The sequence below is a fragment of the Prunus dulcis genome, chromosome 8 (assembly GCF_902201215.1).
Source record: "Prunus dulcis chromosome 8, ALMONDv2, whole genome shotgun sequence".
Classification (NCBI taxonomy): Eukaryota; Viridiplantae; Streptophyta; class Magnoliopsida; order Rosales; family Rosaceae; genus Prunus; species Prunus dulcis.
In genome coordinates this window covers 6,902,181-6,927,054 of record NC_047657.1, presented here as the reverse complement: position 1 = coordinate 6,927,054, position 24,874 = coordinate 6,902,181, and the positions used below count along the sequence as shown (strand labels likewise).

The following is a 24,874-nucleotide window of genomic DNA, read 5'->3' as shown; positions in this document are numbered from 1 at the left end:
GGCCTGGGCTGCTGTAAAGAGCCAAATATATGAAATTGCCCCTTGAGTATGAGTTTAAGGATCATACCCCAAGAGTGTTTCGAAAGGGTAGCTGAGCCTTAGAGCATCTTTAACCAATGTGTCAAAAGTGCCACATAGACATTTAACGGCTAGAAATAACATCTCACATCACTCCAACCGATGTGTCAAAGCTGATGTGGAATGAAGGCTGGAGGTTGAGATGTTATTTTTGACATCCCAAAAGCAAGATGTCAAATGAATATTTTATTATTTTTTCTTTTCTTTTCTTTTTAATTAAAAATGAATCAACACTAAAATGTAATAAAATAATAATTTAATTTGACATATCGAGTAGAGTGTAAAGCTGTGTAAGATGTCAAGTTGCCACATCAACCATCAAATTTAAATTTGATGTTTGGTATTTGACATCTCCCTTGGAGATGCTCTTAGGAAACACTTTGGTCTTCTTCACCAATGAAACCAACAGTCGCTTACAGATAAATTCTTGGCTTGGCATGAGAAGCTTGTGGCATGGGAGGCATGGGAGCTGAGCATTCATGAGTTTAGCATGAGAGAGAGAAAGAGTTGTGATTTCCTATGAGAAATAGAGGTTTAAAGCAAGGGGGAAGGGATTTTAATAGGATTCGTTGAGGAGAGAGAGAGAGAGAGAGAGAGAGAGAGAGAGGAGAGAGGAGAAGTGGGTGGTTTGAGCAATTTTCTAGTAGCCTGACAAAAGCTTGGTCAGACTCTGGAATGGCTTGCCAGAAGAGAAAATAGGAAGAGATGAAGGAATAGGGCTCGAATTTGAAGGGTTCCAGGAATGAGAGGTTATGCTTGCTCTCTCTGGATGAGGTTGCTTGCCTTTTTGTGAGTTGTTTTGCTGGGTAAAAGGTGCCTCCCTTTTATAGGCGCTGGATGCTCCTTTTTCCCAAGAAAACCCTAGTTGGTTCTCTCCAATTTTGCCAAGTGTTCTCCTCCATTTCTCTTCTCTTCCTTCGATTCAACCTCTTTTGTGAAACCTTCCTCTGTCCAAACACACAAAGACAAGATTTTTGGGAGCTCTAAGGCCTTCCCACAGCTATTTCAGTGTTAAACTCCTATTTTTGGCTACTACCTCACCTTCTTTCCTCCCTTATTTCATGGCAAGAGCTGGTAGGAGAAATGAGTGAGTAATGACACTGGTCTAAAGGGTGTTTTGCCCAAGTATCCTTTGATTTTTTGGATGGCTTATGTTGGGATTTGTCTTTGGCCATGTGCTGGAGATTCCCAACAGCCTGCATACATAAGTAACCTTTGGCTTTTGTCATTGTTTTGTCTCCAGTCATGTACTGGAGACTTTCAGATATTTTATAGGTCATTTGGGCCATTCTAAGGTGATGGGTTAACCCATTAAGGGAATGGGCTAATTTCCTAGAGTATTGAGCTGTTTTCTCTCCTTTATGCTTACCCACATATTTGGGCTCAAGAAATGGGCTTGAGTTTCGGGACTCCCAAGCAGCCCAAAACTTCCATTTCTTGGCTCATCAATGGGCCTCATGAAAACTCGTTACTATCCATACCACAACCCACTCAGCAAGCCCCAAGCATTCGCGTGGCTTGTGCCCACTTAAGCTTGTAGAGTGGCGTATTGCTTATTTGCTTGGCATAGCACATGTGCAAGTGTATATGACGAACTCTTGCGTACCCAAGTTGGGTTTCTTCCCAAGTTAGGTGTCGTACTGGGCTAGAAATATATTTGGGCCCAACCTTGGATTTTTTGGGCCTCAACAATCTTATAATTTCATTTTTCTCGTTACATTTCCTTACAGACACCCATTTGTATCCAACCGATTTCACACCTTCTGGTGTTCAGACTACTGATCCAAATACTTTACAATTTTTCAAGGAACTTAGTTCTTCTTGGATCGCATCTTTCCATTTTGGCCAATCCTCTCTATGTCGACATTCTTCAACAATTTTTAATTCAAGATCCTCATTATCTTTTATAATTTCTATAGCAGTTACGTATGCAAAGACAACATCAACAATAGTTTTCTTTCTATCCCAGCTTTCTCTTGTCAAAGAGATCTCTTCTAATGTATGTACTTCTTCTGGTGTATGTGCCTCTACAGGGGCTATATTTTCATCAATTTTAAACTGGCCAGTTTTTGGCTCATCAAGAGTACTAATTTGTTTTGGATTTTTATCTTCTTCTAGAATAGGCACTTTTTGTGTCCTTTGCTTTCAGGGATTTTTATCTTTAGCACCAACAGGATGATCACGCTTCAAGCGTGCCTTTAATGTACTATCATGTTGACCTTCAGGGACATCAATCCGTGCTAGAGTATTTATAGCCGGTATATGAGATTTTGTTACTTTCTTTGTGTCAGTAAATGCATCACGTAATTCATTTGCTATACTTTGTAAACGAATGATCCTTTGAACTTCACATTCAATTTGATTTGTATGTGGATCAAGATGAGACAATGATGATGCATTCCATGTAAATTCACGCTATTCTTCAGGAAGCGGCACCTTTTCTCCCCTTAACTGCGGGAAAAATGTCTCATCAAAATGGCAATCTGCAAAGTGTGTTGTAAACATATCACCCGTCAGGGGTTCAAGATATCTAATTATGGATGGAGAATCAAATCCAATGTAAATTTCAAGACGTCTTTGAGGGCCCATCTTAGTTCGTTGTGGTGGAGAAATTGGAACATAAACAGCAAAACCATAAATTTATAAATGAGAAATATTATATTGTTGGCCCAAAACAAGTTGTAATGGAGAATATTGATGATGGCCGGATGCAAACTAAAGATGTAACATGCAATATAGCATGTCCCCAAGCAGAAGTAGGTAATTTTGATCTTAAAAATAAAGGACGAGCAAGCATTTGGTGGCATTTGATAAAGGACTCTGCTAATCTATTTTGAGTATGCGTATGTGCAACCGGATGTTCAAAACCAATGCCAATGGACATGCAATAATCATCAAATGCTTGAGATGGAAACTCACCAGCATTTTCAAGATGAATTGTCTTAAGTGGATAGTCAGGAAATTGTGCCCTCAATTTAATTATTTGAGCAAGAAGTTTAGCAAATGCAATAGAACAAGTAGAAATTAGGCAAACATGTGACCATCTTGATAATGCATCTATTAAAACCATAAAATAACGAAATGGCCCACATGGTGGACAAATAGGTCCGTATATATCCCCTTGGATTCGTTGTAAAAATGTTGGGGATTCACAAGCAACTTTCAAGGGAGATGGTTTAATAATCGATTTTCCTTGTGAGCAAGCCTGACATGGACAATCATGAGATAAAAGAATCCTCTGGTTCTTTAATGGATGGCCATGTGAATTTTCAAGTATTCGATGCATCATTGTTGACCCCAGATGGCCAAGTCGGTCATGCCAAAGCATAACAAGCTTTGGATCACTGAACTTCTGGTTCATCATGATATTTGATTTTATTTCACTTATAGTTGTATAATACAAACCAGATGAGAAAGCTAGAAGTTTTTCTACTACATGCTTCTGGCATGAAACAATAGAAGTAATAAAAAGATATTTTATATTCTCCTCATTTGTAGTTTCAATATGAAATCCATTAAGACGTATATCCTTAAACTAATCAGATTTCTTCTAGATCTGGCAGAATATAAAGCCTATTTGATATAAATGTGTGTTCCTCCAGGTAATAGTTAGCTTTGCACTACCTGAAATTGTATTGACATTGGCTTTTGCTAATTTTAAGTTTGAAAAATATTTCTTATCCCAAAGAATTGTATGTGTTGTTGCATTGTCCACCAAACATACATCTCCATCATACATCTTGGAATTACTCAAGGCATTGACATTGTCCATGTTTCAAGTCCAAGTCAAGATCCTCAGCTGGTAATTGAGTCGTGCTGATAACGTGTTGTAAAAGGAAATAAAGAAAGTATATGAAAGGTAAGAGTAGTTCTTAATAGTTCAATGCTCAAGTTTTTTATTCATCTTTAGTGCCTACTATTTATAGGCATAGAAAATACATCACCATTTACCACCCTTAAGTAGTGGATTACAAAGCATAATAACCAATGATAAGTATTTAGTGCATAGGTTATAACCCTATAATAATAGGTATAATTGAGGAATTACAATGGACTTATGGTGAGCATCCATAACTTTTGAGTTTACAACAGATACTATGCTTTCTTGTTTTTTAGATTGTTCTCATGTTTTAAAAAAAAAAAAATACAAAAACAACAAAAAAGCATCAAACGAAAAAAATGCTAGCCTAACCGGCATCTATTCGCAAATGCCAAATTAAATTTTTTTGATGAAATGCCAAGTTAATTAGTTGTATTACCAAATATTTTCTGTTTTTTTTTTGGGCAAGTACATTTACTCCCCTTTAAGTAAATTTAGGTTTTAGCTATAAATTTTTTTTCACTTTTGAAAAAAGCCAAAGCTTTTTCAAAAAAGATAGAAAAACATCTCAACTTTCAAACCAAAGACATACAAATGTAAAGGATTCTTTAGGAAATTCAAAAATAAATAAGGGCAATTTTTTCAATTTTGGCTTCTTTTAAAAATTTCTCTCTCCTTTGGCATTTTCCAAAGCCTCCCTTTACTTTATTACAGGAATTTGGAAAATTCAAATTTCTTGAAAAAGCACACCACTTTCTTTATCTCGACAGAGTTTGATAAATCAATTGTTTGCTTAGCTTTGAAATCAGGAGAAATTATAGAATAGTACGGTATCACCACATTAGCTAGTGATACTTCCATTCAAAATTCTCAGAAACTTTTATACTTCTTGACCTTCGCGTATGAAATTAAATAATTTCTCAAATACCATAAACCCAACCCCAACAAATCTTCAATCTAAATTCCTTGAACCCTAAAGCCATCATAGAGAGAAAATTCCATGAACTCTGAATCCATAATAGAGAGGAGGGATGGAGAGAGAGAAAGGGAGAGAGATTGGAAAAATGAAAGGACGGGAGCCATGGCAGAAAATGGGCAGGCGGACGCTTTGTCGGAGAGCTCAGGGAAGTGGTTGTTGGAGATTTCTATTATTATTGTTTATTTATTTATTTGAAATTTATGTTTTTAAATTATAAATTTTGATTTTTAAATCCAGCTGTATAAATAGTTAATTTTTCTTTAAAAAATAATACACATGGCGCATTTTGAATGGAAGTATCACCAGATGATATCATGATACCGTACCATTCTATAATTTCTCTAAAACCAGACCTGCATATTGTTCTAACTTGCGAGTGTGCCACTATTTGCGCTAAAAACCCCTAAGGAACTTGACTTCTATAAAAAAAACCGTGAATAAAGAATTCCATGACTTCTCTGCTGGAAATTTTATATTATCATATCTCAGTCATTGCAGCTCAAGAACCTCTAGAATTGCCTACTTCGGTCTCAACGTCCCATATGAACCACGGCCAAAGAGGAAAGCTTGAATATCTTTTAATAAATTAGAAAAATAAAAAATAAAAAAAGAATTCTGACCATTTGGACTGAACCAAGGCTGATGCAGAAATCCAGAGTTTTGGAATGCGAAATAACAGCCAAAATGGCTCCTCATCGACTTACAGAGCCTCTATTAGCTGCCGAAAATTCCCCGCAACTCCAACTAGCTCGAAGCCTACTATTAATGTGGATGTTGAACAGAGGTTCTCAAGGCTAGCCAAAGTTGATACAGAAGAATAGCTCACCTGCACCACTTCTCCCTACAAACATCACCGAAGTCAAGAAGACTAATTAAAGGCAAGGTGGACCACCTCAACTATGCCCAAAGGGGGGCTCAAGAAACAATTGAAGCTTTAAGTTTGCTTTCAAGCTGGCTATGGCAATTAATGTTTCTTTGAGGCTTGCACAACACTAGTCCATGTGGCACCTCTTCTAGCTTAAGTTTTGCTCAAATATACATGGAAGAAGAATGCCATATCAATCAGACTCGAGTGCAGGCAAATTCTAACTGCTTATGCATTGTGTGAGCCCCACATGCATCAGCGGTCCAGAATCACATGGGAGCATTGGCGACAGACCTTAGCACAACTCATACACAGAACGATTGCTGAAACACCAACTCATACACAGAACGATTGCTGAAACATCATCAGTACGTACGTCCGATGCTAGTCCGTGCTGATAAGTGCAGCACAGAGTACTGTCAATCAAATGGATAGCAAGTAGATGCTCCATGCCAATAAATGATTGGAACAGTTATATGACTAAGAATCAGTGACAGAGAGCTGATAAACAACTTGTATTGAGATGGGCGTTACAGGTATACACAAAGAAGATCAAATACAAATTCACTGAAAACCAAAACATGGAAAGAACTGGCTTCCATTTTGGGCATCATTAGATGTCATCCATAACACGATGACATGCATCAAATTCAAAAAGATATACATACTTCACTACTACATCTCTGTGGATGCTTACCTCACTGTATATTATTATTTGTTGTCACTCGTCGCCGTCTTTTTCCCGATCACTGGCAGCAGTTCCCTCAGGGAAAACCTGTTTTTCAGGCATTCCAGGCGTACTATTCACAGACCCATGAATCTGTCAATTGGAAACCCACAGAATGAGTGTAAATACAAGACAGCAACTTTTCATAATATAAAATCTTCTTAGAGGTATAAAAGGCTTACCAAGGCACTAGACCTGAGAGATAAGGGATCATTAGCAGGTCTTGCAGATGGGTCTTTGGGCCTGTGAAACAATAAGTGCGCAATGGACCGATCTATAGGGTTTGTATCAGTTTCCACATCCATAAACGCAATGCACCTGAACAAGATGATTATTTAAATCAGAAGAAAATATATATATAATCTAACTAGGTTATTTTGTTAGTTCCATGTCGTGAGAGAGAGGGAGAGCTCTCATGTATTTTCAGAATACATTTCAGCCATGTAAGAGCATACCCAAACACAATAGAATGCCCTCAGGAGGGCACTTTACCTGAGAACCTGACTGGCCTGCCCCAACCTAGACGTTTATGGATCAAATTGAGTTACTCATAGGATCTTAAAACTCTAAACCAAAAACAGAATTAAGCGCACAATTAATTTTTCCGGTTCCAGAAGGTTGATCATAGTCAATCCCACATCAAGCAGATGTGACACATGCTTTTCTTTACCTCCTAAAATGTTGCTAGTCCTAGTGATATAATCCATCCAAAACTTGTTTTGCATAGTTTTTCTGCCTTATTTTTTTTATCAACTAAATCAAATTGTATTAATAAATGGCAAAAGCTACAGCCAACAAAAAATGCAGATATACAGACCATACACCTAAAAAAGTAGTAATTCTACAAACTCTCCTATCAAAAAAGTTATCCCACAAACTCTCGGAATTCATCTATGTTAATATATTCCTAGCATTTAACTTCCAAAAGACGCCTAGAAACATAGCTGTTGAGCTACACAACAAACAGCTCTTTGTCCTAAGAATTACACCCTATTCATCTCCCTCCAAATTGTCCAGAAAACTGCATGAGGGGTGGTCCTGCAAACCAACTACACATTTTGTTGGATGAGCTACTGATCTTGCCAAGAGAAAAATAAAAAATTAATAGTTGGCCGCGTATTATTCTTCTGCAGAGTTTTTAAACCGTACTTGGTTTGCATACAAGCAAACTTAATTACATTATACACGCCTGCGAGTACAAGTCGGCTAATTACAATCCAGGATTCCAGATGTCATATGTCAAAACTCCTCCTCAAGCTGATGCATAAATGTCTCGGATTCTACTCTTGAAATTCCTTTAGTTAGGCTACTAGCAAGTTGATCCTCTGTTCTCACTTATGGAGTGCAAATAAGACCAGTAAACTTTTCCATGATATCTGTCTATTCAGCATGTTTAGTTCAGTTATGCCCCACTGGATTATGAGCAACAGTAATACCTGCTTTATTATTGCAATAAAACTTCATGGGGCCTTCAGAAACAACTCATAGTTCTTTCAACAAACTCAACCACAATAACTCACATATAACACGAGCTATCACTGCTTCAATACTAGATCTATGAACACCAAATTGTCTTTTATTGCTCCTCTCCTAAAAATGTTTCAGTCTATTGTACAGCCAGCCCAATCTGCATTAGTGTATGCTTATACTGCCAAATGATCATGTTTAGAGAGTAGCCATCCCCCTAAATGATTTGGCATGACGTTCTCATCAGAGCGGATTCTCCTTCGAGAGCCAAGATTTGCACAGGTTATGTTAAACCCAATCAGGTCAAAAGTCGTTTAAAGATAATTACATTTCATTCCAACCCCACCCAGTCCGCAATATCTCCCTTCTCACTCACACAAGCCTCTCTCCTTCCCCTTGTCACACATTGTTGACAATTGATACCGGATAAAAGACAACCACCTGAAGATTGAATGATGACAACAGGAAACCAAAAATTAAAATAACACACGCCATTTGAATTCCTTTTGCAGGTGTATCACTTTAAAGCATTCCTGAAAGCAATGGTTCGATGGCAGTACATAGGTCACTAGCAAGGATGACAAGGCATTGGTGTATTGATTTATACACTCTGCTTATATAGATGGATTTTGTTGACTACTTGTATTCTTTTATCTTGTATGGACGGTTTTATCAATATAAATGAATTGATGGACTATTCTTTAGAATGGTAATTGATGTCATCGCTGAAGTTGCTCTCATTAGCACCTCTCTTGTACCATCATCGACAATGAGGGAAAGCCGCAAGTGCGAAGGCGAGGATGGAAGCTCATTGATGTAGGATATGGGTGAGTTGAGTATTTGGGTAATTTAGCGGAAGCGAAAACAATGAAAAAACAGAAAATAGGTGGTAAAAAGATGCCTTGGCTTCACACCAAGGAGTCTCCAATCTCTGGAAAGTAAACTTTTCTTAATATCTCAAATCTCAACTCTATAATGAATTACATAGACTGGGTATTTATAATAATCTAACCCTAGAGTGAAAGCAAAATTAAACTTATTCTAGGAAAGAAATCCTAATCCCAATAAAATAGGAAACTTAGAAATCCTAATGAAATCTGGAAAATTTAGAGAACCTAGGAACTAACAAATAAATTAGGAAACTAATTAATAATTCCCTCTTCCATCTCTTTCGTTTGTAAACCCTAATGGGTTTGACAAAGATGTCCTCATCACTCGTGCAAGAAAGACAGAGATGAGAAGGGAGGACGATCGTGCCAGTTAGAGAGAGTGGACTGAAAGTGGACCGAAATGTAGTGATCCCCAATAATGACCTTAAACCACTTACTGACTGGATTTGGGTTAATTTACCGTGGGTATCTGAACTAGTAGAGATGTTCAATTTTTTACATAAACTCTTCCATGAGTGTAAATATTCTAAAACCTTTAGATGTATGAATAAATAAGCACACATACAGTAAGTAAAAACAGCGGTCAAAAACAGTGCACTGTGCGGGAATGCACAACTAGTAAACTAACTGGAATGTCTTGTGAAGATGGCAATACGGTATGAGTAGAGTCATAAAAGATTCAAGCAATGTCAATGTACCTAGTGTTTCACATATTTCATCAACATACTTAGGTAGCAGTATTATATTCTATAATGTTCTTTATGCACAGGTAGTAAACCAGTCAAGGAAAATAAGAATCAGAACAAGAAAATAACAGAACAGTGAGAAATAGCGACATACTTGTCTGTTTCTTGGGGCAACAATACTACATTTGCTTCTCTACTGTCTATATTGCCACTTTTCTTATTTGCACAATTATGCCTCTGTTCTGCACTCTTTGCCAAGCGGTACAGACTATCCCTTATGCACAGTTTTGTCCTGATATCCAACTGAAATGAACAAGGTTCAGTAAATATAAGAAAGCTTAACCACAAAAGAAACTTTTCTATCAGTAAAGTTTTAAATGCACAATGACTTTACATCTGTAAAATCTTAACATAGAAGTCTATTTTTGTGTTGACATTACTACTAAATCAATTAATCATATAGAAGTTTCACTAAAGTACTAATAATATCACGACTTTTTTCCAGACCGATGCATTTGCACAACTCTAATAAAAAAAATATAAAATTAAAATAAATATCAGAAAGAGTAAAACACACTAGAAGAGGTTTTTTTTTTTTTTTTTTTTTTTTTGGTTCTAACTAGAAGAGATTTTGACTTCTCCACAAATCAACCCAAGGTTCTCGTAAATCGTAATATGTATGCTTCTCCAAGTTACCATGCACTTCAATTTAAAGTAAATATTTACGTTGCCAGCAGACACAAAGTACTAATTTTCGGAGTACCAATCTCACATAACACAATAACAAAGTAACAAAATATATTGTGGCAAAAGGCTGTTGCCCATTTTCACAAAACCTCACTCTTTCTCCATAAAACTCAAAAAAAGACAACATGAAGTGAAAGAAAGAATCCCTTTCGACATGTTTGTCCCCGGCACAAACTAGTGCCTCTAGACAACTTTCGCATTCTATCCATTCCCATGCAGCCCATACTTACACCACAATTGCAGCATACCATACAGACCATACAGGATTATTGCCTTGGAACAATTCTTACTAAGCCAAAATCTTGGCCAAATAGTTGTTCATCCTAGACATTTTTGTGTCCTATTACCACCTACTGTAGTGAAGTAAAGTTTTTTAAGCAAAACAGTTTGTTAAGGGATAGAATGAAAGAGTTTCTAGATTTGGCATTTCTCTGTGGTAGCACGAGTAAGCTCTGCCAAAGACAATCTCTCCACCATACCTCCTACTGCCCCAAAATTTCACACCTCTCTCAATGGAGGATATTTTATTAAAATAAAAAGAAAGTTGAGATAGAGAACTAAGAGGAATTTGGGATTAGTACTTTATTCTGAGCATTCACTAAACAATGGCTTCTACTTTTATCTTCATATCTTCCACTGATTACTTTTTATAACTTTAAGGTCACTTTTTCTTTAAGGTCATATACTTTGGAAAGATAATAAATTGATATCAAGCTTTATGCCAAATGTTTGAGGCTGAGTAAGTGATTGAAAAGGAATGCTTTCTTTGTTATCCATTGAAGACGCTTAGAACCTATAAATTTTTGTTCATTTACCATTGCTCCCAAAAGCTTAAGCTATTAGGATGTCGGCCAACAGTTATTTTATATTCAACAAAAACTCTTCCTTTCCCAAGTTCTGGGACAGCAGGGCAACCTCATTCCAAAGAAGAGCATCTTAAATTAGGGATTCTTCTTCATACTTCTTTTCCCTTCCAATCCATAAGTTTCCTTGATATCATCACTCTCAAATATAGAAATTCATGATATCCACCTCATATTTGTATTGTGTGTTAGGTTTTCCAGTGAATGATGAGTTTCCTAACCTTACTAGAACTAATAGTCTTGGAGGATACAAATCCTATTCCCAATTATAGTTGCTTTCCCAATTGAAGAAGGTTTCATATACTTGGTGATGAATTGCTGTCCCAATTGATGAACCCCACTATCATGGCTATACAAGGAGAGCAGCTGTGCTCGTTTACAAGAATCAGGGAGCAAGAGAAAAAAAATATTCATAATACCACTCAAGGAGTTAGAGAGAGAGAGAGAGAGAATATTGAAGGGCAAAATGTGTGAGAGAGAAGAAAATAGGTAAGAGTGTTTCCTTGTTTTCTTCTTCTTGTTCTTTCTAGTCGTTCATCAGGCCTTGAACCTAGAGGCTTCATAAAGATGTTTTCTTGTAGCCATTATTGATATAGTGGAGATTTATTGTTGCTGCCTTGTGGACATAGGTGCATAGCTGAACCACGTTAATTCTTGGTGTTCTTTATCTTACTTATTTGCTTTGGTTTCTTGAGTTCGTTTGTCTTTCCTGTTCTTAAACAATTGCACAACATTGTGCACTGGATGAGGCACTATCAGGAAGTGCGTGTGCAAGCATGAATTTAAATTATGTGCATTGTAAAGTTCTGTAAATTACTATACCTGCTCTGTTACTTGTTGAAGCTGGCGAAAACTAGTTGCTTCTAGTGATATCTCATCCAGCACAGAGCTCAAGCAAGAGCTCTCCTGTAGATCTGAAGAATCAAATTCTGCTTGCATTCCTATACTGGCTCCTCCTTCAACATCACTATGGCCTTCAGTCTCATTTGCAGATTGCTGCACTTTCTTTTGAACTGAAACCGGATCACAATATGTCTCTGGATTTTCTATAGCCAAAATGTTAAAACATTTAGAAAATGGGGGTTCAAAATCCCCAGACAACAGTTGCTTTTCTTTCTTTACTACAGAAGGAGCATTGAATGGACCACAAGAACTCTCCATGGACAGTACTTGATTTGATGCATAGGAAGTCTCCTTCAGAGAAGGAGATGGTTGGACATTATTGTCAGATTGGGTGCCAGATACAGTTGGGCAGACTGAAGTTTGATCTGATGGATGACTATAGTCCAAGTGCATATATGGAATATTTGTCGGCATGTATCTCACAGATTCAGTTACCGTTTTTTGTTTATGCTGATGAATGGCAGGAGTAGAATAAACTTGACAGGATGAGTCTGCATAGGGATGGTTTGCATTCTGAAATTGGTTCAGGTCACTGTAATGAGGAAATGAACCACCATTTTCTACATATCGGTCTATTCTTTCCCCTTCTGGTTGTTTGTGGTGCTTTGGCTGCATTTTATCAAAATTAATCTGTCAGCAAATATAGAATCTGTTCATACTATTTTTCTGAGAACAGTTTGCTACTGCATGTAATGTCACTTTGGTGCACTGTGGTAATAAATATGTAACTGAAAACTTTTTGATGTTAACATGGATAAAGCATTTAGAGGTTTGCGAAGAATTGCAAACACCTTTCAAACACAAACCAAAAACTTCTAACAATTCCGTGCCCTAAGATGAACCACACTGATGGTTGTCCAAAGATCGAAAAAAGCATCATTGGAGGCAAAAAAACAAAGGAGGATTGCAGTTATTTAAGATTTCTGTGAAGCTAAGTGCAGGTTCTATGCCCATTAGAGAACTTCATATACTATGTTCACAACTATAAAACTATGTAGTCATAGATATTGGATACACATTGACCTGCAAGATTCCATTTCAGAATCTTTTTCCTTTTTTAATAATTAATTTGCTATGCTACATCATTGAGGAGAGAATCAGCTTGTGGCTGGAGGGGGCTGAAGCCAACCCCAATTTATTTTTATATTTTATTTATTAATTCTCCTATGTAAATCTAGCATGACATTCCAAATAATTCCCAATCGTAGCCAATCTCATCAACTCCCAGTGGACCCAAAATTAAAAATGTAGCTCCACCACTTTCGAACTCAATACCACCAATGACATAAGTGTGAAAATGTTATCCAGGATCCTTCAGACTGTGAAAATGTTATCCAGGATCCTTCAGACTGTGAAAATGTTATCCAGGATCCTTCAGACATTCACCAGGAAAATACAGTATAAAATCCAAATATAGTAGCCTTTCATGCAGAGACCATACAAACCTGTTCTTTTAGCGTCAAGTCGTCCCCTATTTCAGATTTTGCATCTGAGCCTTTCACAACTGATAAGTGGCCAAGAGTATCCCGTACACCAGCATCCATACCTGGGGAACTAATGTTGTCACCCATGGAAGTCCCTTTTTTATTCAGACCATTGGTTAAAGGATCCACATTTTCCAGCTTGGAAGCTTCACCGTTTTCCGATAGACTTTTTGCAGTTGCCTCTGAACATGAAAACTTGACGCCAGACTTCAACGCATCTTCAGATCCTTCAGCAGAATTTGAAGATAAAAACCAGCACAACTCATCTTCATTATTGAGACTTCCTAGCCCAAATGTTGAATCACAACTTCTGCGACAGAACCAGAGACCCATATTACAAGTTACAATCACTATCTGAAAAATGTATGTATTGTATGTAACACACAAAAGGAAAAGATAATAAAAAAACTACTGTAAGAGAAGAGGCCATAGAGCCTACCTAAACATCCTGTCAACATCCTCAAAATTTCCTATATCCGGCCAACCATAATATAAAAGATCACTGCTGTCTCTGTCTTCACGATCATTATCCAAGAAGCTGAGGTCATTATCTGTTTCGGATATGTGATTTAGAGGGTAATCATATAAGTTATTATCAACTACAGTACATCCGTCGCCCATGATATCGTCTTTGGCATCACTACCGCTTGAATCTGGATTACCACTTTTTAAACAATGGTTGGACATCCCTGTATCATCAGATGCTATGCTTGTCACTTCTTTGATTGAGTCACCATTACATGAAGAAGCATACGCACCATCGGGTGTGTTGGACAATGAAACCTTTTCCAGCATGGTACTCTTCTTAGTCAGAGTTTTCTCCTTTCTTTGAAGTTCAGAAATAGTTGCACAATTTGCATTACTTGGGATGCCAATTAGATCACGCCTTGGTTTCTTACGACTATCACCCTCTACTGGAAACTGATCATCATGCTCAATGCCAGGATGAGGTACTATATGGTCGTCACTCTCACCAAACTCATACCAAGCGTTATCTTCAAGCTGTAACACAATGTCATTAATTTAGATGTAAGACAAAATAATCTAGAAAAAATGAAAAACATCCATCAATATATAGAACAGAAAGGCAAACCAAAAACTTAATCATTATAACTTTCAGGCAAAAATTTAAGTCAGAGCCAAAATAATTCACAGGGAAAATATGTACATACTATCAGGAATCAAACTCCATTTAACAGATTTCAGATGTGGCGTAACAAAACATAGCAACAGCAAAATAAGATGCTTGGAAAATGAAACAAAACCTTTTAAAACACTTTAGAAAATTAAATGTTCTGAATGGAAAATTAAAGCTGTTCACAGGAAAAGGTTTTTTTCCAGTTTATGATTCAATAACTACTTATATGTGAGAAGTAAGCCACCAAGACCCAAAGCATTACCCAGCTTTTAAAAATAAAAAATAAAAAAGGATTGTGGCTAACTGTTTTTTGTCTGTCACATAATGGAATGGAAAATGGTTAATAGCCCAACTTTTTCTCCCAACTTTTGTTTCCCAACCTATGTGGCCCTTGATATGCACACTATATCATTGCATTGGAAAACTCACCATGTTATAGCACCCAATGGAAACATTCCCTGTTTGTTGGGAAAATGAAGTTGGTATGCATTGTCCTAATGGAATTGTTCAATCACGGGAGCTAAATGGTAAATGGGCTAACCTTTTTTATCAACCCCATTTATCAATGGCTACATGTCTCTGTTACGGAAGATAACCAATTGAATGAATATCAAAATAAGACACCTTAAAACATCTTCACCTTTTTTTTTCTTCTTTTTTTTTTAATACGCAGAAAACTAATCCACTTTGCTGATCAGATTCAAAACTGGACTCCCACCTGCCCTACAATCTTTGAGAGGCACAAAACACTGGCAAATAGCTAGGTAGGTACCTTTGAGGGTTTTGAACCTCAGACCACATGGAGCAAACCAAGGGCCTGACCAATTCCACTAACCCCTCGTTAGTAAACACCTTGACATTTATGTTCTAAGTTTATTAACTGAAAAATTTAGACAACAAAAATGAAAATTCCACTACTTAACGTAATTTTGAATATCTAAGGAGTGCAAGTTCAAAAGGGAACACAAAAAATTTATCACCCCCACCTGAAATAAAGGTTAAGGAGAAAAATGAAAGAAACACAAGGTTTATTTTATTTTTGAAAAGAAGAAAGCTATATCAACGAAAGAGGTCATTTCAACAAGTGGCCAAGGACTTGGGGATGATCAGCTCTTCATAGACAAACTTGGGATTTGCGATCCCAAGTAAGATCGGTTCAGGACTATGGAAGGGGTCCATACCCCCTTTAGGTTAATGCGGGAGTTAATCCCATAGAGATAATAAATATTTTGCCTGTAAATTCAATGGGATGAATTACATCCCGATGATATCAAATCTCCGAATCATTCTCTTGAGGCCCATCCTAAATAACTAGAGAAAATAGATAGATGGGAGATGGAAGAGAATAAAGTCACACAAAGATTCTGGAATAACCCAGCTCAATTGGACTCCCTAAACAGCCTAAACCAGAATGAAGATAGTGCTTGCATTTCATAGCCTAGGTTCATAACGCTTAAGAAAAAATGAATTAATCTCATGAAGATATAACAAGACGCATATGAGAGGCACTGTGATGTAATGGAAATTCACAAAGTAGCTCATAAAAAATACATATGCAATTAAACTTGACCAAAAAATGAAGTGTATCTAACTTTTGACACATAAGTAGTCGAGTGGTCCTACCAGACATATAATGTTTCTGCTCTTCCACAACACAAACAATACAATCTACATGTACTGTTCAAAAATAATAAAAATAAAAATAAATACTGTTACTAGTATCAACTCAAACAATACAAACTGGATACAGAAACTCCACCACTCCATACAGAACAAAGACACTTCCGAACAAAGTCCGATCCATCCTTGACGTTAAAACAAGTAATCCTAACATATTAAGGCCTTCCAATCTAAAAGTAATGCAAACAGGCTTAAATCCCCAAAGACAGTAGAAACAGATTCCCCACTAGATGAGTAGACCTTTCCTCTATGGCACACGTTTGCTTCTTTAGAATATTTTCTTGATGCAATGTTTTTCAGGTATTGGATATAAGAACACTTCTGACCCAACCAAAAAAAAAAAAGGATATAAGAACACTCGTCGAATCACATCTTGGTAAGTACAAAACACAGGAAAAGTATCCCTAAAGCAATATGATACTACTAAAGCACGATATATATATCCCTTGAATATTCCACAAGAAATTGCCTAAGTCACAAAAGTTTGAAAGAAAAAAAAATTAAGTTAAACAGAAGCAGCAACTTTTGATGTCTTATGCTCTTGTAATTAAACTGTGAAATGCATGTAATATAAAACGAAACAAAAGGCCAAAAAAGAAAGGGGTCAACTTACTAACTAACTCCATCAGCACCATGTTAAAAGTGAAAATGATTTTGGGATGAAATAAAGTAACAATTGAGAGTCAACAAACATAAAGTAAGCCTAATCCCATAAAATATATATACACATATATAAAGTAAGCCTAATTTCAAAAAGCCCTTGTTAAGGGAAAAGGGAGAGAATAAGATGCATTAACTATAATCCTAGAAGAATAAAAACAAACTACAAACTTTAACTACAAGAGAAAACAAAAACACTTAATTTAGCAAACTACATTGTGCTACTGAAAAAAATTAGAAACCCAAGTATTCTAAGAAACTAGTTGTAGTTTTACCCTCCAACATATCCGACTACATATAAGGTTTAAAATATGACAAAACAGCCAGTAGAAACCCTATTACAGAAATTTAACAATGAGAATATGTGGATTGTCATCTTATAACAACTCAACTAGTGCGTATCTGTATCCCAATATTTTTTGTTTTAGGTAACCCTTAATCCCACCCTACCATAAAGAAGGAAAATCCAAAATACTCTGAAGGCAGGATTCAGTCCCTGGCCCCTTATGTGCTTTACCAACTGAACCAGCTGGCACCCTCAGAGTCCCAATATGTATCAAATAATAAGCACACAATTGCAAAAGAAATTAGCATAACGTCAAATTGAGTCTCAAGTTGAAACAATCAAAAAGTATTATGCAGAAGTTCACATCAACCAACCACATACTGTCAATAAAAAATTAAAAATTAAAAAATTTACTACCTCATACAAGCATAAGTCTGACATTCCGGCACGAACTTCTACCCTCCACTGAAGACGCAATTAACTCTTTTATCTGATGTCATGTTTGTGGAAAAAGATATGTTTGTGCCCTTCTACACCAGCAAAAGAACATGGAAACATATTATAAAAGCATCAAACTTGCAGGAGTATTACCACTCATAATAACAGAAAAAAAATAAAAATAAAAAAAAAAAAAGGAAGGAAACCAAAAAAAAAAAAATACAAATAGAGGAAAGAGAAACATGTGAAACACTCAACTCAAATCAGTGATACAATGGTAAGTAAGTTAGTAACAATCATGATAATCCTTATGAGCTATGCAACCCTTCACTTTCTACAGTTTTCAGCAAAGCAAATCATCAAATTTAGTTACAAATTTCTGAGCTAGCACCAAGAAAAAAGGAAAACAAACCCAGTTAAATTTTTAAGTAAACGTATATGTTAAATTACTTGAGATTCATGGAACATAATCATCCACCAAAAAACCAGAAATTTCATAGCAATATAAATATGTTTGTGATCAACCTTGCTTGGAAAACTCCGCATACCAACAGAACTTTGAAAGAACACAACCAGAAGGGAAAGTAAAAATAATACTCAAACTTGAATTTCTTAAGAAATCTCAGGCTCCAAGTTTATTTGTGACTTTGGATTGAATGAGGAACAAACTAAACTTAGTCTCAAATGATGAAGAACATGAGGCCCAGTTTTTATAATTCTTCTCATCTCCATCTTGCAACGGATAATTTTTCTAATAAGAAAACGGCACAAAAAATTTTAAAATTAATCAAAACATAGTGCATGGTTCATAACTTATTATGGGCGCATAAAATTTTGGGAAAATATTGGTCAGGTCATAAATGTTGATGTAGTTTTAAGGTTATCAGTATAATAGTAAAGATTTAACTTTAACCTTGTTGTATTTATTAAATATGATCCAAGAAAATTAAACCTCAGTCCACTTTTTGCCTTTGAACCTTAGGCCTAAGTAAACCCTTATTTTCCACACCCAAAAAAAAAAAAAAACCTTATTTAACTGAGAACACAAATTCTTTTCTCAATCATTTCAAGCCCCAAAAATATAGTTCTGTACTTCAGTAGAAAAAAAAAAAGTACGGTAAGGGACAGATTTACAGATCTGTCCATCATCAACATATAGTTCAAAAAACTGAACCATATTTTCAGAGGTGAAACTGCTGCTATTTTTACTCCCAGAAAACTTCAAAAACATTCAGCCACAAGTAGAAATAGTGTTAGAATCAGGTGAATTCTTTTCCCTCTGCGTTTTGAGTTCTTAATAATTAAATTTTAAAAAATTTAAAAATCATCATTTCTCTTATAACATTTTCTCAGCAACCAAAATGGAGGTAATTTCAATAACCCAAAAAAGAAAACCATACATGCATAACAAAACTGCTATTAAAAATAGAAAGTTGTAGCTGAAAAAAGAAAAAAGTAAAGCAAACAGTAGATGTTTCCAACAAACACTATCACACTCACCTGGAAATGGGATTTTTCTAGGAAAATCTAAATTTTCCTGGAAAACAAAACAGATGGGAGATGAAATCACAAGAAGAGAGAAGAGCTTGTTAGCCCTAATTTGGAGTTGTTTTTTTCTGGGAGGTTCCTGAGCAGAGGCGTCCTCTCGAGCAGAACAACAAGAAAGAAAGAAGGTATCAGAGAATTGAATTTTTATTTATTTATTTATTTACTCATATTATTTTATTGATTTCTTGGATTAATAAAATTGAGTCGCGCAGCGGGCGACACGTGGCGAGGAGATCAACAACGCGGAGAGGGTTGCCATCAGAATTCGTGGATGAGAGTTGGGCGATGAGATCCGATCAGTTTCTGCGGTTCGATTGGTCCACGTAATTTAGAAGTTTCTGGAAAAACGACTCTTGGCTGGGTCCCACCGAGTGTTGTGTGGTTGTGATGGTGGAGGAAGCGCGTGGTTTAGTGGGTCACGTATGCTTTGCATACAAAGGCACTGGCCACCAATTCTTGTCAGTACTTAATTCACTGATGAACTTGAGGAAAATGATAAATAAATGGGTTTTATGCTGGAATAGATTTGAACTGAAACTGGAATTTCTATCTCACGTGATTAAGAGGTGGTTTAAGAGGCATTCGGAGTCTTAGGGGGGTGTATTCAATTCAAACTTTTAATGACTTTTATAGAGTTTAAAAGTCTGGAGGTATTCAATTTAGACTTTTAAAGAGTATATAAAAGTCTAGTAGTATTCAATTGTGACTTTTTAAAAGTATTTAAAAGTTTGGTGGTATTCAGTTAGGACTTTTAAAAAGTATTTAAAAGTTTGGTGGTATCCAAAAAGTTAATGACTTTTAAAAAGCTTATTAAATGAATGACTTTTCTATACTTTTAAGGCTAATTGTTAAGAGCAAAAGTCTTGCAAATTTACTAGTGACTTTTATCAACTCTATGAAAGTATTTAAGAATTTGTCATCTCTATGAAAGTCACTCACTTAAAAAAAGTCTTTATAAGTATGAATTGGATACACCCCCCTTAGGTTCCATTCCCACCATCCCCAAAAATCAATTTTATAAAAAAAATTTGACCGAAACTTTTATTCATAAATAGATTTATTCATAAATAGACTTATGGCGTGGTTATTAATTCGGTTGAGAAGGAATTGAATTGGGGAGAGTTAAAATCTGAATTCTTAAGGGGGTGTATCCAATTATAACTTTTAATGACTTTTAATGAGTTTAAAAGTCTGAAGGTATTCAATTGTGACTTTTAAATAGTCTTTAAAAGTTTAGTTGTATTCAATTGTGAGTTTTAAAAAGTCTTTAAAAGTTTTGAGGTATCCAAAATATTAATGACTTTTAAAAACTTTGTTAAATAAATGACTTTTCAATACTTTTAAAGGTAATTCTTCCTACCAAAAGTCTTGCTAATTTACACCAGACTTTATGAAAATATTGGGAAGCTGAGAAGATAGAACCAAAACATCTCCAAACGTTTCCATTAATTGTGAAGCTACTGGGAGATACTGGGAAGATACTGGGAAGCTGAAAATATTGGGAAGCTGAGAAGATAGAACCAAAACATCTCCAAACTTTGTATGTGTATGCATTAATTGTAATTTTTTTTTTCCCTTTGTTAGTCCCACCCGGCCCATGTCAACTTTCAGACAGACACTTTTGCTGACTATGAACTTCTGAGAATTGCAATTGGGAATGGAACTGCCATTGGAAGAAACTCAATTGCATTGGGAGATGATACAGATGCGAGAACATTAGGAGTGGAAGAAAGTAGACGTGTGGGAATAGATGACTTGAGTTATGACTATGATAATCATGCATTCATACCAAATGAAGTTGAAGCTGCAACATTCCAAGATCTATCACCCAAACAACCTAATTCATATGTTCCCACTCAAGGCACGAATGTGGAGCTTCCCTTGGAAAGCAATGGTCAGACAAAAAGGAATAGAACTGAGTATGAGGGGAACACTAGCTCTTTTGAGACCAACACTCGAGCCGATGTTCTAGAAAGAGTTTCTCTTAGCATTGATTCAATTGCCACAGATTTTCGGGGAATCCATAGCCTTATGGAAAAAAAGGAAAAAGAGAGTGGTTGCTGGGATGCTATCATGGAAATCCCAAACTTAGATAGTCAGGTTCGTTACAAGGTTGTTGAGTTGCTTAATACTAAAGCAAAAAAAGATATGTTGTGGAAAATGTCACCTCAGGAGCGCAAAGAATGGATAATGTATAAGTTGTCATAATGAATGAGGTTATGTGGAAGACGATAGATTTTGGTTATTTTGGAGTATGCTTAAGCACAACTTGTCTGAATTTTTGGAGTTTGTTTATGGCTTCATATTTGTGGAATTTTGTCAAATTTTCTATTAGGAACATATTTAAAGTTTTAAAGTTTGTTTCATATGCATCAAATATGATATCTTTGAGCAGTTGGTGCTTTTCAATTCATATACGTGCTCAGTGGATGGGAAGGTTCAGCTCATGATTCAAAAGTGTTAAATGATGCTTTATCAAGGAGGAATGGACTCAAGGTACCACAAGGTACACTCTTATCTCTTCGTTTTATTATTATCATTCATTATATCATGCTTTGCATACAAATTTTATATATATTTTATGATTAGGTAAATATTTCTTAGTGGATTGTGGATTTCCAAATCGACGTCAATTTTTAGCTCCATTTCGAGGTGTACGATATCATCTCCAAGATTTTGCTGGTCAAGGTCGTGACCCCGAAAACGCAACTGAGTTGTTCAATCTTCGCCATGCTTCCTTGAGGAATGTAATTGAGAGGATATTTGGGATATTTAAATCAAGATTCACAATTTTCAAGTCAGCACCTCCATTCCCATATAGGACTCAAGTAGAGCTTGTGTTAGCTTGTGCAGGACTACATAATTTTCTTTGTAGGGAATGTCGTTCTGATGAATTTCCTATTGAACTAGAGAACGAGTCTTCATCATCTTCATCATTACCAGGGAATGAAGGAGATAATGTGGAACAAGTTTTTGAAACTCAAGAACAACAACGAGAGAATGCTAATGAATGGAGAGTTGGTATAGCTTCTGACATGTGGAGAAATGCCATGCAAGATAATAACGGAACTCAACGGTAATGACCATTGGAATTTTCAAAAGGAATTTGTATTATGGTTTATTCACCGTCATTGAAATGAATCATGGCTAAGCTTTTTTGTAAACTGAATCATGGCTAGTTGAGCGCCAATTATTTCCTTATGGTACATTTTCAAATGTACTTTGTCATTTTTATCATTTTCTAATGTTAAGGAGAACTATTCTTTGCTTTTATGTAATTGTATCCAATTGTTTTTTTCCCTAATTTTTTGTTCAATGTATGCCGACTAGTTCAATCAACATAAAAGATAAATGCTATTTGTAAAATAAATATAAAAATAAGTATTTAAAAGTCTATAAAACTCTATAACAAAAGTATATGAAAGTTTGTCACTTAACTTTATAAAATATGTAAAAGTCATTAAGAATTTGTCAACTCTAGAAAAGTCATTCACCCAAAAAAAGTCTTTAAAAGTTAGAATTGGATACACCCCCTTAAGTTGTTTACTAAATCATGTGAAATTTGGGTTAGGAACAGTACTGATTTCTTATAAATTGTTCACATTAGGATGGTGTATTCAATGAGATTCTAAAAGATTTTTAAGAAGTTTAAGGTCGAGGTGGATTCAATCATGATTTTATAGAAGTCTAAAAAAGTCGAGGTGTATTCAATTTGGATGTATTCAATCATGACTTTAAAAGACTGAATAAAAGTTTGGGTGTATTCAAAAATTCATTGATTTTAAAGGAAATGCAAAAAGTGGCGGCTTTCGTTTGATTCTAGACTAATTTTAGGCCATGACAAATCTTTACTTCCCCAGAGATTTTGATAGATATATTGTTTTTATTCTCAAGATATGATTTCACCACCTTCACTACCACCATCTTGTCACGGCTATTGTCGCCGCCGCCGTTACCTCCACCACCACCACCCACGACCCCACCACCACCACCACCACCACCATCGGCACTCCCACTACCAACACCACTGTCATTGTCATCACCATCGACCCCACCCATAGTGCCACTACCTCCACCACCATGACCACCGACCCCACCCTCACCATCACGACCACCATCGCCACCGCCACCGCCACCGCCACCGCCACCGCCACCGCCACCGCCGCTACCACCAATATTTTTTTATTTCTTAAATAATTGCATTATTGTTTTTACAAATCTTTTAATTTTTTAGTGCTCTAAACTCCATTAAAATCAATAATAAAAGTCTAACAAACTCAATTAAAATCTATACACGAACCTAGGTCTCCCTTAGGAAACTCCCGGCGCGTCATGCGTCTCCTTAAGGACACTTTTTGTGGACTGCATTTCCCTTAGGACGCTTATAGTTGTTGCCCTATGTCTCCCTTAGGACGTTGCTTATGGGCGACAGTCTGCTTTTTTTTTTTTTTTTTTTTTTTTTCTTTTGCCACGTTGTTGAATGAGAAATTGAACTTGCTTTGATGTTTATATGATTACATCGCTTTAATGAAAATAACTTGATAAATAACCTAGAATTTCCAGTAGCTGATTTTCTCTTTCATAAATGGATAGGGCTCAGTCGTCTACCAGGAACTCAGCTGGTAAGAGGAAGCTTCATGGGTAATATCTTTGGAGGTGACAAGCATTCAATTGTCTTTGAATCTCCTTCCCTTCTATGGTGTCAAGTGACAGGACCTGACCCAAATTCCATTTTGGAATTTGTGTCGAACCCTATGCGTGTCCAACACTTGGCCAATGTCGAACACAAATGTCTAAAATACCATTCTTAACCTAAATCCAAAGATTCTTTTAGAGTTCGACTGCTACCGGAAAACCTGCAGAGTCTCTCCTAAAAAAGACTCAAACCAACAAATTTTCACCTGTAAATAGAGTCACAAAAGAAGATTTTCCCAAATGTTCAGCATGCACAAGTTAGGTTCACACACAAAACAGTTAATTCGGTTGGCTTCAAGCCTTATAGGGTTTCAGGACTATATCAGAACATAACTTATTCAATTAAGCTTACAACCAGAAATTTAATTACAACAGAGTAAGCCCCTACATAAGAGAGAAAAAGGAAATGTAGTAGATGGTGGAAAGCCCTCAAGTGGTTGTTCGGTACTCATCTATTGCCTGGGGGGCGCAAAACAAAGAAAGTGTGAGTGGATAGAAAATTAAATGTTAACATAGTGAGAACATAATAACCCCACCATTTGAAATTATTAGCAAACTAGATTTAATTCTATGCTATATTTGTCCAAGAAAATGGTATTCATACATAAGCATAATATATTAAACAAAGGACAAAACACTGATTTAAAATAAACAAAAGAATTTCTCAACTGTAAAACTATCCACCCAGATATATCCATGGAAAATCCGTCAATTCTAACAGTTTACCGTCAATTCCAGGTATCACACATGTGGCCACATGTGTGATACATCCTTGCAGAACTCAGGGGACACAAAGTCAGCCTGAGACGCAATCATCGCAGCACAAGGTTCGAGCGTCCCCTAGACTCGTGGCGAATGGTCATACGCACGTAGACTTATCCAAAAGTAACCAAATTGTCTGAAGACAAACCATTTCCTGA

At 36.2% G+C, this 24,874-nt stretch overlaps 3 protein-coding genes across 7 annotated transcripts; 2 read left to right on the top strand and 1 right to left on the bottom strand.

The window, feature by feature from the left end:
* Nucleotides 1-5,315: 5,315 nt before the first annotated feature.
* Nucleotides 5,316-19,475, bottom strand: LOC117636624 (protein LNK1). Of its 5 annotated transcripts, none has more exons than XM_034371218.1 (9): nucleotides 19,212-19,400; nucleotides 17,691-17,803; nucleotides 13,949-14,511; nucleotides 13,471-13,819; nucleotides 11,945-12,655; nucleotides 9,667-9,815; nucleotides 6,652-6,787; nucleotides 6,440-6,562; nucleotides 5,316-5,718 (listed from the first exon to the last, which is right to left on the bottom strand). In XM_034371218.1, exons 2-8 carry the CDS (start codon nucleotides 17,712-17,714, stop codon nucleotides 6,464-6,466), a joined length of 2,031 nt encoding a protein of 676 aa, XP_034227109.1. In that variant the 5' UTR covers nucleotides 17,715-17,803; nucleotides 19,212-19,400; the 3' UTR covers nucleotides 5,316-5,718; nucleotides 6,440-6,463. The 5 variants fall into 5 exon arrangements, with proteins under 5 accessions (XP_034227109.1, XP_034227108.1, XP_034227110.1 ...); XM_034371217.1 differs by lacking the exon at nucleotides 5,316-5,718 and adding an exon at nucleotides 5,725-6,136; XM_034371219.1 differs by lacking the exon at nucleotides 5,316-5,718 and having other exon boundaries at nucleotides 6,220-6,562; nucleotides 11,945-12,634; nucleotides 19,212-19,475.
* On the top strand, nucleotides 19,073-21,467 carry LOC117638361 (uncharacterized protein At2g29880-like). The gene is made up of 2 exons (XM_034373492.1): nucleotides 19,073-19,078; nucleotides 20,844-21,467. Exons 1-2 carry the CDS (start codon nucleotides 19,073-19,075, stop codon nucleotides 21,465-21,467), a joined length of 630 nt encoding a protein of 209 aa, XP_034229383.1.
* LOC117638360 lies at nucleotides 21,467-22,339 on the top strand. Its single transcript, XM_034373491.1, has 3 exons — nucleotides 21,467-21,500; nucleotides 21,655-21,736; nucleotides 21,850-22,339. Exons 1-3 carry the CDS (start codon nucleotides 21,467-21,469, stop codon nucleotides 22,337-22,339), a joined length of 606 nt encoding a protein of 201 aa, XP_034229382.1.
* Nucleotides 22,340-24,874: the final 2,535 nt, after the last annotated feature.